At 43.9% G+C, this 19,438-nt stretch overlaps 1 protein-coding gene across 2 annotated transcripts in view; it reads right to left on the bottom strand.

Annotated features, from left to right (window-relative positions):
* The window catches only part of AGPS (alkylglycerone phosphate synthase), a 269,903-nt gene that overhangs the window by 121,557 nt on the left and 128,908 nt on the right, over positions 1-19,438 (bottom strand). For both annotated transcript variants that reach the window (XM_056534693.1, XM_056534694.1), the window contains exons 10-11: positions 14,332-14,440; positions 4,703-4,830 (exon numbers count right to left, since the gene is read on the bottom strand). In XM_056534693.1, coding sequence (XP_056390668.1) covers positions 4,703-4,830; positions 14,332-14,440 — 237 coding nt within the window. The remainder of the gene's footprint in view (positions 1-4,702; positions 4,831-14,331; positions 14,441-19,438) is intronic.

Raw genomic sequence — 19,438 nt, 5'->3', positions numbered from 1 at the left:
ATTAATTTAATACCTGCCGGTGTGGGCTTTATCCTGCGGATCCACAGCCCGGTGCTCGCGCCTCTCTAAACACTCCACTTAATTAATGGTCCGGGAAGGGCAGCATTTCCCCCACTATAAATTATCTCTTTGTCATAAACTCTGAAGGCTGCAGATATTTCTTAGCTGTTACCTAGACACAAGACATGGCATTCATTACACTGTGTGCCTACCGCTATGCATCTATTTAAAAGACTATAAACCCAGATTATTTCAATGGTGACCCAAGGTGCACAAATATACTTTAATGGATGTCACACTCCTATATCGGCCCTGGCTATCCTTCTAAATGGAGCGTGTTGACCACCGCAGGAAGTGGCGGCCGACACGCCCCCTCCATGCAGCTCTATGGGAGCCGGAGATTGCCAAGTGCATCGCTCCGCCTCTCCCACAGAGCTGCATTGAGGGGGCGTGCATTCGTGTGGTTGTCGACACGCTCCATTTAGGAGGAGATCCTGCGCCGCGCACAGGAGATCCTGGGGGGTCCCAGCGGTCAGAACCCCCAACACACACACACACGATCTGACTCTCCTGAGGATAGTGGACAAGTTTTTCTATGTTGCCTTCCAACATACAGTCTGAATGTAGCTGCTGCAGATAAGTGTAGTATTATATGTTTAATAGTCATCACCCATGTGACAGGTGGCTAGGCCAAATCCACCAGCAAGAGCCACTCTATGCTAGCCGTGCTTCGGGAACCGTCCACTATGATGCCATATACCTGATAGGGTATAAAGACAGGGGTTGTCTTATCCATACAGACAATACTTTTAAAGGTTTGTCCAGGGAACCTAACTTATCACCTATGAACAGACCACCGGGACCCCCCACGATCTCCTGTACAGGGTCCGTCTACTTACATTCCCCAGGGCGCTCCCCCCACCCCCTCACTTTCCTGAACAGATGCAAGTGATGGCCCTTTCAGACAATCACTGGCCGCAGTTATGTCCTGTCACAGGCTTTGATTGGCTGAACGGACCTTCACTTGCGCTCATCCAGGAAAGCGGGAGCCAGACTGTGCTGAGGAAGGGTAAGTAGAAAGGTCCCCATAAAGAATATTGCGGGAGTCCCAGGGGTCGGACCCCCAGCAATCAGACCCTAATCCCCTATCCCAGTGTTGACCAACCAGTGTGCCCCCAGCTGTTGCAAAACTACAACTCCCAGGATGCCCAGGCAGCCACACTGTTGAAAAACAGTACCCTATCCTGTGGAAAGGGATTAAGTATCCGATAAGTTCAGCTCCCCCAGACTACACCTTTAAATAAATTCAGCTTTCTCTAAAACCACAGCATTACAGGACAAAAACGAAGTGAACGCACTTGTTATCAGGTCATCACTTCTTGCTTCCTGTAAGGTAGTGTTTCCCAGCACAGTCTTTAAAGGGGTACTCCGCTGCTAGACATCTTATCCCCTATCCACTGGGACCCCCACGCAGCACCTGGCCTTCTGATCGAACATCGTGTTACAGCGGCAGTGGTCATGGCGTCACACCACACCCTCCTCGTGATGTCATGCCACGTGTTCCTTCAGAACGCTGGGTGCTGCGTGGAGATTGCGGTGGTCCCAGCGGAGGGATGGCTGCAGCAGGGCTGGGTCCCCGTATGGGAGATCATGGGGGGTCCCAGTGGTCAGATCCACCTGCAATCAAACACAAGTTATATATCGCTGCAGATCTCCTTTAAGCTTTAACTTTTACAGTGACTGGGGCTACAGTAGCTCTTCTGTGTGATCGGACCAGACAGTCTAGACTTTCCTCCCTACATGCATCAATAAGTCCTTGAGCACCCAAGACCCTGCCGCAGGTTCACCAGATGTCCTTGCTTGGAAAACTTTTGGTAGGTTTTTCTAACAACTGCATCCCGTGATATTCCCTGAGACCTGTTGTTTTGGAGATGTTGTGATCACAATTTGGCCCCTGTCAAAGTAGCTCAGAACCCTACACTTCCAGATTTGTTCTACCTCCTACTCATGTACTTGCTGGTCAATATATCCCACCTCTTGGTGAATACCATTTACTTAGTGTTATTCACATCTCCTGGTATAATGTTATGGCTGATCAGTATACTGTATACACAGTAGTACTACACAAACACTGTATACAAGTGTTAAAATCATGACTTTATATCGAGCAAATGATACCAGTCTCATCACTGCACTAAATCTCAAACAAAGGAGTGCAAAAAAATAAAGCAGCTGACACATTTGGTGACTAAAGTAGGTTATGGCTCCATTTCGAAGCAAAAGAAAACCAGAGCATGGCATTTGCACAGTCCATAAAAGGCACAGCTTGCTTCTCTTTGGGTGCCAGATGCAGTAAAAAAAAAAAGTGCCTAGCAATGGCTTAACCCAGGTGCTTCACGGGGCTCAGTTCAAAGAATGTAAAGCCTCACTGTTGTGCAGTAAAATTGAGAATAAACTAGGAGCAACAAACATGTAAGCAAAGCTAATAATAGGGCACACATAGCCTAATACTAGACAGTACTTCAGCTACTATGCACAGTTAACCATACCAGTAGATAGACTTGTGACAGATGTATTGGATGCACTGAAATAATGTTTCCACTAGCCTCTTATTGTGCATTTGTGAACCATTATATAGACACTTCTGCCAATGCATGAAAAAAGGACATATAGCAATACATATCTAATACAGTTTATATATTACTTTATATATTTTGTTCAGTCTTTATCTTAAAGGTGTACTCCGCTGGAACATATTTTCTTTTAAATCAACTGGTGCCTGAAAGTTAAAACAGATTTGTAAATTACTTCTATTAAAAAATCTTAACCCTTCCAGTACTTTTCAGCTGCTGTATACTACAGAGGAAGTTCTTTTCTTTTTGAATTTCCTTTCTGTCAGATACCTCTGTCCATGTCAGGAACTGTCAAGAGCAAAAGAGTTTTGCTATGGGGATTTGCTCCTACTCTGGACAGTTCCTGACATTGACCAAGATGTCAGTAGAGAGCACTGTGGTCAGGGAGAAAGGAAATTCAAAAAGAAAAGAGCCACGTATACTAACAGCAGAACAAGATGAAGTGGATCCGGCACTGCAATCCACCTTAGATCCCGTCCAGGACTAGCCAGTCCAGCAACCAAAACCAGTGGGGCTAATCTGATAAGCCGGGAATATCATACAGTTCAAAGAGTAAAGCGGATGCACTCACCCAGGGATTCTTGCCAGATGAAATCTTTATTCAATTATCCATAAAACGGTATAAGCGGGTAGACGCAGAGGAGCAGCCTCGCAGCGACAGACTGTTTCTTGCGCCCCAAGCGCACTTCCTCGGGCTGCCGCTGTTTCTGCGAGGCTGCTCCTCTGCGTCTACCCGCTATACCGTTTTATGGATAATCGAATAAAGATTTCATCTGGCAAGAATCCCTGAGTGAGTGCATCCGCTTTATTCTTTGAACTGTATCAAAAAGAAAAGAACTTCCTCTGTAGTATACAGCAGCTGATAAGTACTGGATGGATTGAGATTTCTTTCTGGCACCAGTTGATTTAAAACATTTTTTTTTCGAGTGGAGTACCCCTTTAGGCCAGTTTTTTGAGGTTTAACTTTTTGCCTAAATTTTTCATCAGCCGCCTGACCGCATAGTGTGTATATGTCCTTACCATTAAATTAGTCATATGTGTGTCATCATAAATATAGACCCAGAAACGCTTTATAGAGACTGTATCAGATTAGAAACAAGTTTGCTTCTTTCCAGAAACATTTTCCTTCTTATCAATTGCCTGTGGCTGGTGTTATATCTCTAGATTCATAGGCACTTATCCAACTCAAAATTCTGTGGCAGCCCAGGAGGTTGCCAATCCGATTCATTTGAATGTGCTGTAGTATAAAAGTGACTATACCCCTCACATTTGTCAGTATATACTGTTTTTCTATGGGACTCAATTCGCCAAATTACAGCCTAATGTGCACCTACACAGTTAAAGGGGTTATACAGGAAAAAACTTTTTTTTTATTTTGTGTCCTTTTCGGTCTAAGTGTTCTCCGATGACACGTGTCTCGGGAACCGCCCAGTTTAGAAGAGGTTTGCTATGGGGATTTGCTTCTAAACTGGGCAGTTCCCGAGACACGTGTCATCAGAGAGCACTTAGACAGAAAAGAACAAACTTAACTTCAGGAGCTCATAAGTACTGAAAGGATTAAGATTTGTTAATAGAAGTAATTTACAAATCTGTTTAACTTTCTGGAGCCAGTTGATATATATATATATATATATATATATATAAGTTTTTTCCTGGATAACCCCTTTAAGACACAACTGGTTGTCAATATAAAATGAAGAAACTCATGGGTATGGCCAAAGCTGTCAGATGACTTCTAGATTAGCCAAATGCTATTCTGATCCCCATATACAAATGCACACTCAGCTTGGTCAAGCGTACATGTGTTCTGAAAGAGCAGAGGGGGGAAAGCTGCTGCCAAACACCTCTGGTAGTGGTTTATCTACCTAAGAACAAAAGGATATAGCAGCTGAAATCATACATACTGATCTTACTATCTTTCTCCTGTACAAGCCAGACAGTGGCCAAGTGCAGGTAACATGTGTCCTTTCAGGTAGTTCTAGGATCTAATCTTTAACGCGCATCCAGTAAGTTATTAGGAAGTAGGGCATTTTAATCTATACACTAAGAACTATTTTACATACACTCACCTGTTTTGCCACTTCTCTTAAGCAAGCCACACCTCGCTCAAAGTTAGGAAACACCACCGAACCATACTTCTGATATTCTGGGACAGGTCTGATTTTTATTGTGACTTCTGTAACTACTCCAAGAGTTCCTAAAACAAGAAAATAAATGATATTATAAAAAGAGGCTTCAAGGTAATGACTGCAGGAAGAGGGGATATTACACCAAAATGAAATCTTAGTCATTACATGCTCTCCAGTCCTCCATTGGCAAAGTATCTTCAATACACCAAAAAAGGAACAACAAACAACTTTAATATGTACCCTACAAACCCAATGGGCGGCATTTATCATTGTAGGTGTAAGTGAAGCATTTATCATTGTAGGTGTAAGTGAAGCATTTTTCTACACCTTATTTTGTGTGCTGGTGATGTGTAGGAGCAACAAATTTATTAAATAGTCACAGAGCATTTGATAAATGTTGTGCAGGTCACATTTTCTGAAATTTCTCTCTTCACATACACCAAAAAGCTAAGCTAAGTCTTGGCTGGTGTAGTTTTAGAGACTTTTCAGTGGCTTTGCGCCTTTTTTGCGACTTTTCACAAAAGGCGCATTTCATAAAACCCTTCCATATCATGTGTATTGCCAAAATCAGTGGATTGCAACTCAAAATCAGCAGAAATGTGTAAAACAAAAGGCGCAAAAAAGGTGCAAATAAACCCTGCTTGCGCCTTTTTTTGTGCCTTTTCTAGACACAAAAAACTGTCAAAAAAAGGTCAAAATTAAAACAGATTATTTACTTATCACTCTAAAAATCACACATCCTGTTCTGAAATTGAATAAAGCGCACCAAATCCGAGGAAAAAAGCATAATAAAGAGTTAATTACAGTAACATTTATACTGCTCTATTCCATGGGAGTTCCAGGTCCTCAGCATACAAAACTGGCTGCCTAACAATATTATTAAAATAAAGGCCCCATGATGAAATCATCCTGAGCTATAAGGCTACATTCACACCACGATTTTGCAATACAGTTCCCGTATACATTTTCAATGTGAAAACCGTACGGAAAACCGTATGCATTGACTCTCCATTGAAAACCGTACGCCAAATGATGCAGCAGGTTGTGTCTGTTTTGTATCCTGTACGGTTTTGTCAGTTTTTTTTCCTGTACCCAAAACCGTAGTCTACCACGTTTTTTGGTCCTGGTGAAAAACTGTATTAAACCGTATATTCTTTTTTTTAAACATGGGAGTCAATGGGAACCGTACAGAACCATATGTGCATACGGTTCCATCCGGTTTGCACCATACGGTTTTTGACTTTGCAGTTTTTTTTCTTGGGATATCAAACAAGTGAAACTTTATTCAAAATGGAGTGAAAAGTTAAAAACGTATACGTTTTTTTCTTACAAAACGGATGCAACCGGACAACATTTTTCAAACCATATACAGTTTTTAACTGTATACGGGTTGAAATTTGTTCACACGTTTTGATACAGTTTAGTCAGATTTTGAGGAATCCGTTTTTCATCAAAAACCTGATACGGGAACTGTATTGCAAAAACGTGGTGTGAATGCACCCTAACAGAAAGGCATTAGTGGTCTTCAATGGGTGATTTTAAACAAACTGTGAAGTCACCATAAGGGCTGAACAGGGACTGTGTAGGGTCAGAGTGGCCTCACTGGTAGTTAGTAAGAGACCACTGATGTTCAGGTTCACCATCACTGCAGGGAAGTTAACAACAGTGATAGGGAGGATTGGAGCCACAGCACTGGATGGAGGGAGGCTAAAACAGGCGAGTACTGATATGCTGTATTTTTTTAATCTTAACAACGTAACAGGCTCTATATTTTTCTTAAAAATTCAGACAACCCCTTTAAAGAGAATCTGACAACTATTTCACCCACAATAAACCCAATATACTGAGTTATAGTGTGGGTGAATAGTTCTAAAAAGAAGGGTAACTTACATTTTTAGGTTAGACATCTCCATTTATGTATGTTACTATCTCGTTATGTATGTTACTATCTCGAATGGAGGTGGGGAGCCGGCTGTCCCAGCTCCCCTACCTCATCAATATTCACTCCTGCCTCTTTCTGTGACATGAGAACCAGGTGTAGCGTGCAGGAAAGCGCTCATCAACAAATATCAACAAATATTTGCTATCGCACAGGTCCCAATCTGCAGCCTTTCCTCAGGACCATATCTATAACTATAGCTTATAGCCAAGGCATCATTTAAAAAAATCATGTCAAAACTAGAAAAGTACTGCCTGCAGACATCTGCTTAACAATCAAGATGGCAGACACAAGTAAAAGGAACGTCTTCTAAAAAAGCAAGTTATATGTTGAATGGGAAAAAAAAAAACGTTGTTCACATGCAGTCTAGGATATGGGATAAGTTAGAGCTCATCCACATATGTACAGCGCCTGTCATTAATTCCCTCAGTTGCTAGCTAAAAAGCAAAGGAGGGAAACTGATGCTAGACCTGAACCAATTACTTTGAATGGAACAGTTTACATTTATCCATATAAATGTAATAAAATATACATATACGCCGGACGGGGGAACACATATTGCTGCATTCCCCCGTCTTGCATTCAGAAATTATAGACGCCGGATGCTAACAAACTGGAGACAACTGATGCACATTGTCATTAGTTGTGGCATGAGTTGCATTGTGTTTTAGGCTGGGTTTACACCGGATATATGTGAACTTAGCCATAGAGTTCCTCTTTCAATCCCATGAAAAAAAAATGATGACATGAACATCAAGAGCAAGTGAGCATCCCTTCCGCAGACCTTGGTCAACCCCACCAGAGGGGATATCAGGTCATCTCGGTCTAGCCATACTTATTAAACGTCACACATAAAACAGCCTAAACCTGCACTTTAAGTATCTATCATATTTCCTGTAGATTTAATTTGGGGCACCGCTCGCTGAGCGGCATGAGAGCAGCTATAAAGCGACAAATTAAAAATGATCACAATGAGAGTCAACTTTATTGAGTGCTGTGTGCAATTTATACCCATCAATTTTCCCAGGAAAGAAGAGAATAATACACGTGGATTTCACAATGATCTATGGGCTGAAGAATGCAAATTAAGTTGATATATACATCTACAAATACATACAGTAAGAAGCTTAGGGAGCCGAGAGTGTTCATCCTCACAACTCCGGCACAGAAAGAACATTTGTAAAGCACTGAAACTGAAGGGTTAAAAGGTTATGGTGACATTATTAAATGTTATCCGCAAGGTCAATGGGCTATAAATGCCACCATAACTGTAAGGAGGATTTAAAAGGCTGTGAACATTATAACTATGCTTTAAGATATACAACTGATGTAATTGTATTATACCGCAATATAACTGTCAGCGCTATAAATCTGAACGCTCTGCATTCTTTATAGAAAAAAAAATTGTATAACAAGTTCAGTCATAGAGATTCTTAGGCGTGTTGTTTTTTTTCCCTTTTCTTAATTCATGACCTTAAATAGTTTTGCCACCAATTTATCAAAATTATTGCTATGACCTGATTCGTTCTCCTTTTGGGGAGAAGACAGATGAGAAGAAAAACTTAGTAGATAAATATTTCTTCAATCTTATAAAGCCAAAAGGAAAATCACACTATTTGAAAATATTGTAACTCTTAAATGGGCACTGTCAGATACAAAAACTTTTGATATGTTGTAAAGCATGCAAAACCTATAGGTTTTACAATTGCTTTCATTAGAAAATTTTCAGTATTTCATAATGAAAAAGCCAGTGAAACAACTGCCCCTCTGCCTGCTTGGACACATACTAGTCCTGCTGTGTCCATGCATCATCACCTATGTCATGGACATACTTCCTTGATTGACAGCTGTGAGTGCAGGGCTCACGGCTGGAGGAAAAATCCTCCCACTGTCAGATTGTGTCCCGCTACTGTCAGTGAGGACATGCTGGGAGTTGTAGTTTTGCTAATGCTAGGGGAGATGAGAGCAGACAGCATACTGAGGTAGGGGGCGGAGACCTGCACAGTGAGGCCACACCCCCTCCCTTTGAGAGGAATTCAGACTAGTGAGCTAAATTAAAAGTGTAGTAATAAAAAAATAAATAAGGTGCTAGACACATAAAAATTTGATGCACATGGTCAGGATTAGGTACCGAGTGATATATTTAAAAAAAAAATAGTTGGATCTGATGGGTATGCTTTAAATTAAACAAAAAGCTCAAATTGTACATGTAAAGTATAAAATCTACAAAAAATACACACAAAAATATTAAAAGAATGTTAAATATTACTAGCCTCTTCCAGTCTGTTGATAAATTCTTCTCGGATAAGATTTGTAATAATATTTATGTGTGTTAATCTTGTCACATGGATCTACAATGACCCACTAGCAAATCTGGGTTTTAAGGGGGTACTCCGCCCTTAGACATCTTATCACCCTATCCAAAGGATAGGGGATAAGATGTCTGATCATGGGGGTCCCGCGTTGGGGACCCCCACAATCTCTCCTGCAGCATCCACTTGTCAGCTGCACGGAGGGAAGATTGCTCCGCGCCTGATGACTCACTATACAGGGGCAGGAGTATCATGATGTCACGGCCCCGCCCACTCGTGCTATCCTGCCCTACCCCTCAATGCAAGTCTATGGGAGGGGGAATGGCAGCCGTCACCTCCTCCCATAGGCTTGCATTGAGGGGCGGGGCGTGATGTCACAAAGGGGCAGAGCTGTGACATCACGATACTCCGGCCCCTGTATCGTGAGTCCTCAGACACGGAGCAATCTCTCCGAGCAGCTGACAACAAATGGGTGCTACAGGACAGATTGCGGGGGTTCCCAGCGGCAGGACACCCGTGATCAGACAGGGCGGAGTACCCCTTTAAAGAGAACCTGTCATTACTATCATGTCACCTGAACTATGAGACATCTGGGGGAACCCTGGTGGTTTTTCCCCGAACCCACCAGCCTTGATGAGAGTGATCTATAAATGAAGGCCGGTAGGCAACTAGTGCCAGAAAGTTAAACAGATTTGTAAAAACCACCAGGGTTCCCCCAGATGTCTCATAGTCCAGGTGACATGATAGTAATGACAGGTTCTCTTTAAAGGGGTACTCCGCCCTGTCTGATCACGGGTGTCCTGCCGCTGGGAACCCCCGCAATCTGTCCTGTAGCACCCATTTGTTGTCAGCTGCTCGGAGAGATTGCTCTGTGTCTGAGGACTCACGATACAGGGGCCGGAGTATCGTGATGTCACAGCTCTGCCCCTTTGTGACATCACGCCCCGCCCCTCAATGTAAAAAATCTTAATCCTTCCTGTACTTATCAGCTGCTGTATGTTCCACGGGAAGTGCTTTTCTTTTTGAATTTCCTTTCTGTCTGACCACAATGGTCCTTGCTGACGCCTCTGTCCATTTTAGGAACTGTCCAGAGTAGGAGCAAATCCCCATAGAAAACCTATCCTGCTCCGGACAGTTCCTAAAATGGACAGAGATGTCAGCAGAGAGCACTGTGGTCAGACAGAAAGGAAATTCAAAAAGAAAAGAACTTCCTGTGGAGCAAACAACAGCTGATAAGTACAGGAAGGATTAAGATTTTTTTTATAGAAGCAATTTACAAATCTGTTTAAAGGGATACTCCCGTGGAAAACTTTTTTTTTTTTTTTTAAATCAACTGGTGCCAGAAAGTTAAACAGATTTGTAAATTACTTTTATTAAAAAATCTTAATCATTCCAGTACTTATTAGCTGCTGAATATTACAGAGGAAATGGTTTGTTTTCTTTATGGAACACAGAGCTCTCTGCTGACATCATGACCACAGTGCTCTCTGCTGACATCTCCATTTTAAGAACTGTCCAGAGTAGGAGAAAATCCCCATAGCAAACATATGCTGCTCTGGACAGTTCCTAAAATGGACAGAGATGTCAGGAGAGAGCACTGTGGTCATGATGTCAGCAGAGAGCTCTGTGTTCCAAAAAGAAAACCATTTCCTCTGTAGTATACAGACCCTAAAAAGTACTGGAAAGATTGAGATTTTTACAAAATAAGGTATTTTACATATAAAATATGCATATTAATGTGCGTAACCGTTTTATGGCTAATAACTACACTTGTTTCAGCATTTTTGGAGAATTTACAGGAACAGGAAATCTTTAAAATTCATGCTGGGTGGTTCAATTGTGGAGGCAACCATGCAACACCAAGCGAGTTTCAAGTACGAGTCCTATTAACTATGGCTGAATTACACAACCCAACACCTTCCTAATACGAGCCCCGATCTCCTCGATCAACACTTTGTAACTCAGCATTGCCATAGGCTCAGTTAATGACAGGCAGGGTACACGAATGATTGCAGGATCATTCGCATGGGCCCATTACTACTATCATTGGGCCGTACATCACCTATAGTTCGAAGTGAAGTAGAGAATTGAGGATTTTACTCAGACGTAATAGGGGCCTTAGAAATGGACCTGTGTGTGAACCCTACTGGACGTCATAAAGCTGACTTGGTAATTGTACCACCAAATGTGATCCTGTGTTTGTCCACGCTTGATCTGAAGATCAGGTGGGTGATCAACATTACAGGTTCACTTCAATGAACAGACCTTTTGGGCATCTCAAATTTGCAGGTTAACAAAACCCGGGGGACAGTCCTCTACTTCAAGTTCTTACACTATTTTCAAGTGGTGCTCCACATTTGGAAGCAATTCTGAATGAATTATCCAGAAATGAAGTACATTCTATAATGTTATGTTGCTTTACGAATCCCTCCTCTAGACATCAAGCACACGGCAGAGTCTTAAGTAGGTGCAGTGGCACATGAAGTCTCTATGGCTCCGTATGGTGTTCTGCTCGGCACTGCTTCAAGGGAAGAATCTCTCTATAATACAGAATTTAAAGGCGCATGCAACAATTCTTTTATTCACTGGATTCATGTGTAATCTCTACATACTAACATATGCAACTGGAAGCATACAGAAGTACACCGACATATCAGTGCCCAGTTACTACTCAGTACAACTCCGAACTTATTATATAAAAATACCACCATAAAAGGGTACTCTGGACACAAAAACTGTTTTTAAGTCAACTAATGTCAGAAAGTTAAACAGATTTGTAAATTACTTCTATTAAAAAAGTCTTAATCCTTCCAGTACTTATCAGCTGCTGTATGCTTCAGAGGAAGTTGAGTAGTTCTTTTCTGTCTGACCACAGTGCTCTCTGCTGACACCTCTGTCTATGTCAGGAACTGTCCAGAGTAGAAACAAATCCTCATAGCAAACCTCTCCTGCTCTGGACATTTCCTGACATGGACAGAGGTGTCAGCAGAGAGCACTGTGGTCAGACTGGAAAGAACAACGCCACTTCCTCTGTAGTATATAGCAGCTGATAAGGACTGAAAAGTTTAAAGGGGGTACTCCGCCCCTGGAAACCTTATCCCCTATCCAGAGAATAAGATATCTGATCACGGGGGCTTTGGCTGCTGGGACCCCCCACGATCTACGGGCCGCACCCTGGCGTTCAGAACACCGGGTGCAGCCCGGAAATCATGGGGAGTCCAGCCACTGGGATCCTTTGGTTACGGGATAAGATGCCAAGGGGCAGAGTACCCCTTTATATAAATACAAGTTACTTACAAATCTGTATAACTTTCTAGCACCAGTTCATTTAAAAACACTTTTTCCCTCCCCTTTAAGCCACAGAGGATAACGTACAGCAGTGGACTTCGAAGTCTGGACCTTCAGTTGTTGCAAAACTACAAATCCCAGTATGCCCGGACAGCCAACGACTGTCCGGGCATGCTGAGATTTGTAGTTTTTCAACAACTTGATGTCCACACTTTGGAGACCACTGGTTTACAGATATAAGGGTAACCTCACTGTGCCCGTAGTGTTAATGCCATCTCTTCTAACCATGCCTACTGGTAGAATATAAGCCTTCACCCTGGCAGTCTGCCTTCTTATGAGGGGGTCTAAAGGAAAACAATTTTTATTTTTATTTTTAAATACAATCGATAGGAGTATGTAAGGGATTATTATTGGTCTGTAAAATATGACTTTCCTGGGTAAAAACCTAATACTAAGCTATTTTAGCGTTAAACCAACAAAGTGTGGGCATATGAGAACTTGGCCAAAGCTTTACATTTGCTTCCTCTTTAGCACCTGTACAGTGAAAGAACAGGTTCCATGACTTTACCGTCAACCAGTCTTCATATGCGTCTCTCTATTTCTCCATTCCAGGATATAAAGCTCCCATATGGGCAAGCTTCAGGCACAGAACAACCATCATTCACATGAAGAATGCCTTTCATCTGCCACCATTTCCTCCCGCTTTCCTCAGGCAAACACAGGTGAAAACATTGGAACGTTACGTGTACTTCATCCAAATAGGCCCCCCCTGAATCATCAGTTGCTATGGAAATCATGGCAGCAAACAGACAGGATGGTAGCGGGAGACAATTCTAAGCATATATTTCATTTTTACTGTAGAAAAGCACATGCTGCAGTTTCCATCTTGGCCAGAGAATAGAATTTAAAGCCTTTTGAATAAAGCTCTTCTGTTGCTAGTGGCGCTAGTGCGTTGAATATTAGATGGTGGATCAAGGGACCTAAAAGCAAATTTTTTAAAGACTTTTATCCTTGGACTTCATTTATGTACAGCTTCTACGGGATACGATCAACTAGGCGTCTCCCGCTGGGGGTTTAAGCTGCAGCGAATTTCAGACGCAGACTCCATTAAAGTCATTTCCGCCATGGAGAACTTGCAGAGGATCTGGCCATGTGAACGTACCATTAGAGGTTATTCCCCTATCCTGTGGATATGACTGCGGGGGTCTAGATGCGGGGACTCCCCATCGTCCCAAGAGCGGGGACCCAAGTGTCCTGTCGGAATGGCGTGACAGTCATAGCAGCTCCCATAGACAATGAACGGAGCACTCATTTGGACATGTGACCACTACTAAATTCTGATGAGAGGTGTTGGACCCCGTTCTAGAGATGGTGGAGGATCAAAGCAGCCTTTCGTGATCAACCGCTTATCCCGTCTTGTGAATAGGGAGGAGAAAATGACTTAATAGTCAGAAAACCCTTTTAAAGGAATATTTTTATCTTAGACAATTATAACATATCTGATAGATCAGTGGTCTCCAAATTGTTGACCGCTGGATGTTGCAAAAGTAAAACTCCCAGCATGCCCAGACAGCCAGCATGCGGGGAATAGTAGTCTTGCAACATCGGGAGATTCACACTATGGAGACCACGGTGATTGATACATGGCCAACTTTGGGACCTACACCTATGTTTAAAATGAGGCCCCTCAACTACATCCCACTTAGTGAGGTGGCAAATAAATAGAAGCAGGTCCCAGAAGAGGGAAATGCAATTTCAAACATTTAAGCCATTTCCTGTGGATATGTCTAGGATGGGGATAACCATTTAAATTTCATGTTTGTCTTTTAAAATAGAAAAAATATAAATGAAGAAAATCAACGAGTTCTGTCTTTCTATTCTGAATAAGGCCCATGAACAAATTCTACCAATGTCACTGATCAGATCCTGGAGAACAAATTTCGACCCTTTTTTGACATTACAAAGTTTCAGGTGCTGTGCACATTAACCTGTTTTTCTGCCAATAAAAACAAACAATATAACACTTGTACCTTCGGATCCCATGATGAAATGGTAAATATCTGGTCCTGTTGACATTCTAGGCCCCTGGCAGCTTTTTTCTACGATGCCCTTGGGAGTTACAACTTTTAAGCGTACAACCTGCAAAACATTAAATAAATGACACGAACTGTAAAAATGCAAATAAGCTAGATTGTAGCAACAGTGTATGGAAAAACATAATGAATCTGCTAAACTGCTGTAGAGGAATAAGGAGTGTCCTGCACTATTCTGATGAGTTCAACATGTATGAATGCTTCTTTCTACAGTTTGTATTTTAAGTATAAACTCATATGTATGAAAGTTAATGTACATTAGGGAGATAATGTGACTAGCATACAGGATTGTACTCGGATACATTGTTAGAGAGCTGAAATCATTTAAACTGCAGCTCAGTATACAAACATAAGCAATAAAAGTCCTTAAAGGGAACTTGTCATCATTAGAAAAAAAGAACATCTCTAAGTATTGTGCTTCAGAAAAGCTGCTGCATCCACGAATGGCTCTTTGCACAGCCACCTGGACTACTGCGCTGAAGTGTATGCTGTATGTAGTACGCTGCTCAAAATAATAAAGGGAACACTATGATAACGCATCCTGGATCTGAATGAATGAAATAATCGTATGAAATACTTTCGTCTTTACATAGTTGAATGTGCTGACAACAAAATCACACAAAAATTATCAATGGAAATCAAATGTATCAACCCATGGAGGTCTGGATATGGAGTCACACTCAAAATTAAAGTGGAAAACCAGACTACAGGCTAATCCAACTTTGATGTAATGTCCTTAAAACAAGTCAAAATGAGGCTCAGTAGTGTGTGTGGCCTCCACATGCTCCACGTCTCCTGAGGGATGTCCTCTCCGACCTGGACTAAAGCATCCGCCAACTCCTGGACAGTCTGTGGTGCAACGTGGCGTTTGTGGATGGAGCGAGACATGATGTCCCAGATGTGCTCAATCTGTGTCTCCAGAATCTGTTAGATCTGTCACGTGCTCAGTGTGAACCTGCTTTCATCTGTGAAGAGCACAGGGCGCCAGTGGCAAATTTGCCAATCTTGGTGTTCTCTGGCAAATGCCAAACGTCCTGCACGGTGTTGGGCTGTAAGCACAACCCTCACCTGTGGACGTCAGGCCCTCATATCACCCACATGGAGTCTGTTTCTGACTGTTTGAGTGAACACATGCACATTTGTGTCCTGCTGGAGGTCATTTTGCAGGGCTCTGGCAGTGCTCCTCCTTATACAAAGACAGAGGTAGCGGTCCTGCTGCTTGCTGGGTTATTGCCCTCCTATGGCCTCCTCCACGTCGCCTGATGTACTGGCCTGTCTCCTGGTAGCACCTTCATGCTCTGGACACTACTCTGACAGACACAGCAAACCTTCTTGCCACAGCTCGCATTGATGTGCCATCCTGGATGAGTTGCACTACCTGCACCACTTGTGTGGGTTGTAGACTCCATCTCATGCTACCACTAGAATGAAAGCACCGCCAGCATTCAAAAGTGACCAAAACATCAGCCAGGATGCCAAGGAACTGAGATGTAGTCAGTGGTCCCCACCTGCAGAACCACTCCTTTATGTGGGGTGTCTTGCTAATTGCCTATAATTTCCACCTGTTGTCTGTTCCATTTGCACAACAGCATGTGAAATTGATTATCAATCGGTGTTGCTTCCTGAGTGGACAGTGTGATTTCACAGAAGTGTCATTGACTTGGAGTTACATTGTGTTGTTTAAGTGTTCCCTTTATAATTTTTTTTGAGCAGTGTACAACACCTTCCTGACAGTGGCGGTCACATCTGTGTGGTGTGGTGCCTCTGGGCCAATGAGAAAGAAAAGCCCTGTAATAAATATTTGGCACATACTTTCGAATAGCACCTAGAATATCACATCCAACATCCTACCTAGGTGGTAATAAAAGATCATCAAAATCACAGGACACTGCCAACCTAAGTGTTACAGGGTACAGTACAAATGATCGCATTGTGAACTCCCCCCAACGTCACAGTATTTAAAATTAAAAAGAAAGGGAACAAGACCAATAATAACAAATCGAATAATCCCCTTTTCTCATTTACAATAAAATAAAGAAAAAACTGGTATCGGTATAGTTATTGGAAATTTCGAAATTATAGAAAATATAATGCAGTTTATCCTACAAATTACACACAAAAAAAAAAAGAAGAAAAAGAAAACAAAAAAAGGTATAAATGTCAATCAAACAGTACCTACCCCAAAGTGATACCCATAAAAAAAAAACACAAAATCACCACATGAAGAATGATCGCTCATATAGGTCTGTAAGCCATCAACGAACGTCCCCCCCCCCCCCCCAAAAAAAACAAACAAAAAAAAAAAAAACATTATAGGGGGTCAGAATATGACCACTCAAACCAATTATTTTCCAGTTTATCATTTAATAGAAGTTTAAAAAACATACGAACAAAAGCTATAAACTACCGTATATACTCGAGTATAAGCCGAGTTTTTCAGCACGATTTTTCGTGCTGAAAACACCCCCCTCGGCTTATACTCGAGTGAACTCCCCCACCCGCAGTGGTCTTCAACCTGCGGACTTCCAGAGGTTTCAAAACTACAACTCCCAGCAAGCCAGGGCAGCCATCGGCTGTCCGGGCTTGCTGGGAGTTGTAGTTTTGAAACCTCCGGAGGTCCGCAGGTTGAAGACCACTGCGGCCTTCAACATCATCCAGCCCCCTCTCACCCCCTTTAGTTCTGAGTACTCACCTCCGCTCGGCGCTGGTCCGGTCCTGCAGGGCTGTCCGGTAAGGAGGTGGTCCGGTGAGGAGGTGGTCCGGGCTGCTATCTTCACCGGGGAGGCCTCTTCTAAGCGCTTCGGGCCCGGCCTCAGAATAGTCACGTTGCCTTGACAACGACGCAGATGCGTCGTTGTTAAGGCAACGGCTCTATTCCGGGCCGGAAGCGCGGAGAAGAGGCGCCCCCGGTGAAGATAGCAGCCCGGACCACCTCCTCACCGGACCACCTCCTTACCGGACAGCCCTGCAGGACCGGACCAGCGCCGAGCGGAGGTGAGTACTCAGAACTAAAGGGGGTGAGAGGGGGCTGGATGATGTTGAAGGCCGCAGTGGTCTTCAACCTGCGGACCTCCGGAGGTTTCAAAACTACAACTCCCAGCAAGCCCGGACAGCCGATGGCTGCCCGGGCTTGCTGGGAGTTGTAGTTTTGAAACCTCTGGAGGTCCGCATGTTGAAGGCCGCAGTGGTCTTCAACCTGCGGACCTCCGGAGGTTTCAAAACTACAACTCCCAGCAAGCCCGGACAGCCGATGGCTGCCCGGGCTTGCTGGGAGTTGTAGTTTTGAAACCTCTGGAGGTCCGCATGTTGAAGGCCGCAGTGGTCTTCAACCTGCGGACCTCCGGAGGTTTCAAAACTACAACTCCCAGCAAGCCCGGACAGCCGATGGCTGCCCGGGCTTGCTGGGAGTTGTAGTTTTGAAACCTCTGGAGGTCCGCATGTTGAAGGCCGCAGTGGTCTTCAACCTGCGGACCTCCGGAGGTTTCAAAACTACAACTCCCAGCAAGCCCGGACAGCCGATGGCTGCCCGGGCTTGCTGGGAGTTGTAGTTTTGAAACCTCTGGAGGTCCGCATGTTGAAGGCCGCAGTGGTCTTCAACCTGCGGACCTCCGGAGGTTTCAAAACTACAACTCCCAGCAAGCCCGGACAGCCGATGGCTGCCCGGGCTTGCTGGGAGTTGTAGTTTTGAAACCTCTGGAGGTCCGCATGTTGAAGGCCGCAGTGGTCTTCAACCTGCGGACCTCCGGAGGTTTCAAAACTACAACTCCCAGCAAGCCCGGACAGCCGATGGCTGCCCGGGCTTGCTGGGAGTTGTAGTTTTGAAACCTCTGGAGGTCCGCATGTTGAAGGCCGCAGTGGTCTTCAACCTGCGGACCTCCGGAGGTTTCAAAACTACAACTCCCAGCAAGCCCGGACAGCCGATGGCTGCCCGGGCTTGCTGGGAGTTGTAGTTTTGAAACCTCTGGAGGTCCGCATGTTGAAGGCCGCAGTGGTCTTCAACCTGCGGACCTCCGGAGGTTTCAAAACTACAACTCCCAGCAAGCCCGGACAGCCGATGGCTGCCCGGGCTTGCTGGGAGTTGTAGTTTTGAAACCTCTGGAGGTCCGCATGTTGAAGGCCGCAGTGGTCTTCAACCTGCGGACCTCCGGAGGTTTCAAAACTACAACTCCCAGCAAGCCCGGACAGCCGATGGCTGCCCGGGCTTGCTGGGAGTTGTAGTTTTGAAACCTCTGGAGGTCCGCAGGTTGAAGACCACTGAGGGCGAATGATGAGAAGAGGATGATGAAGGGGGGGGGGGGGTGTGGGGATGATGAAGGAGGGTGGGGATGATGAAGGGGGGGGGGGTGTGGGATGATTACAAGGGGATGATGAAGGGGGGATGTGTGGGATGTGTGGGATGATGACAAGGGGATGATGAAGGGGGGATGTGTGGGATGATAAGGGGATGTGTGGGATGATGACAAGGGGATGATGAAGGGGGAATGTGTGGGATAAGGGGATGTGTGGGATGATGACAAGGGGATGATGAAGGGGGGATGTGTGGGATGATGACAAGGGGATGTGTGGGATGTGTGGGATGATGACAAGGGGATGATGAAGGGGGGATGTGTGGGATGATAAGGGGATGTGTGGGATGATGACAAGGGGATGATGAAGGGGGGATGTGTGGGATGATGACAAGGGGATGATGAGGATGTTAATGACGGGTCTGGATGATGACAGGGGAGGATGAGGTATTTCCCACCCTAGGCTTATACTCGAGTCAATAACTTTTCCTGGGATTTTGGGTTGAAATTAGGGGTCTCGGCTTATACTCGGGTCGGCTTATACTCGAGTATATACGGTAGGTATTACTGTATATATATATATATGTATATGTATAAAAACAGAGCAATCCCTACTCAGCCTGTGCAGCACTACTCCGCCTGTCTGTTATGTAGATGGTGCCGGTGTCCCAGACTTGATCATACATACATATATTTATTTATTTACATAAAAATATGCACACACACGTTGGGAAATAGTTCAAATGATGCTTTCAAGA

This window comes from Hyla sarda, chromosome 8, assembly GCF_029499605.1.
Source record: "Hyla sarda isolate aHylSar1 chromosome 8, aHylSar1.hap1, whole genome shotgun sequence".
NCBI lineage: Eukaryota > Metazoa > Chordata > Amphibia > Anura > Hylidae > Hyla > Hyla sarda.
The sequence above is the reverse complement of the archived record's forward strand: the minus strand, read 5'-3'. Positions and strand labels throughout refer to the sequence as shown.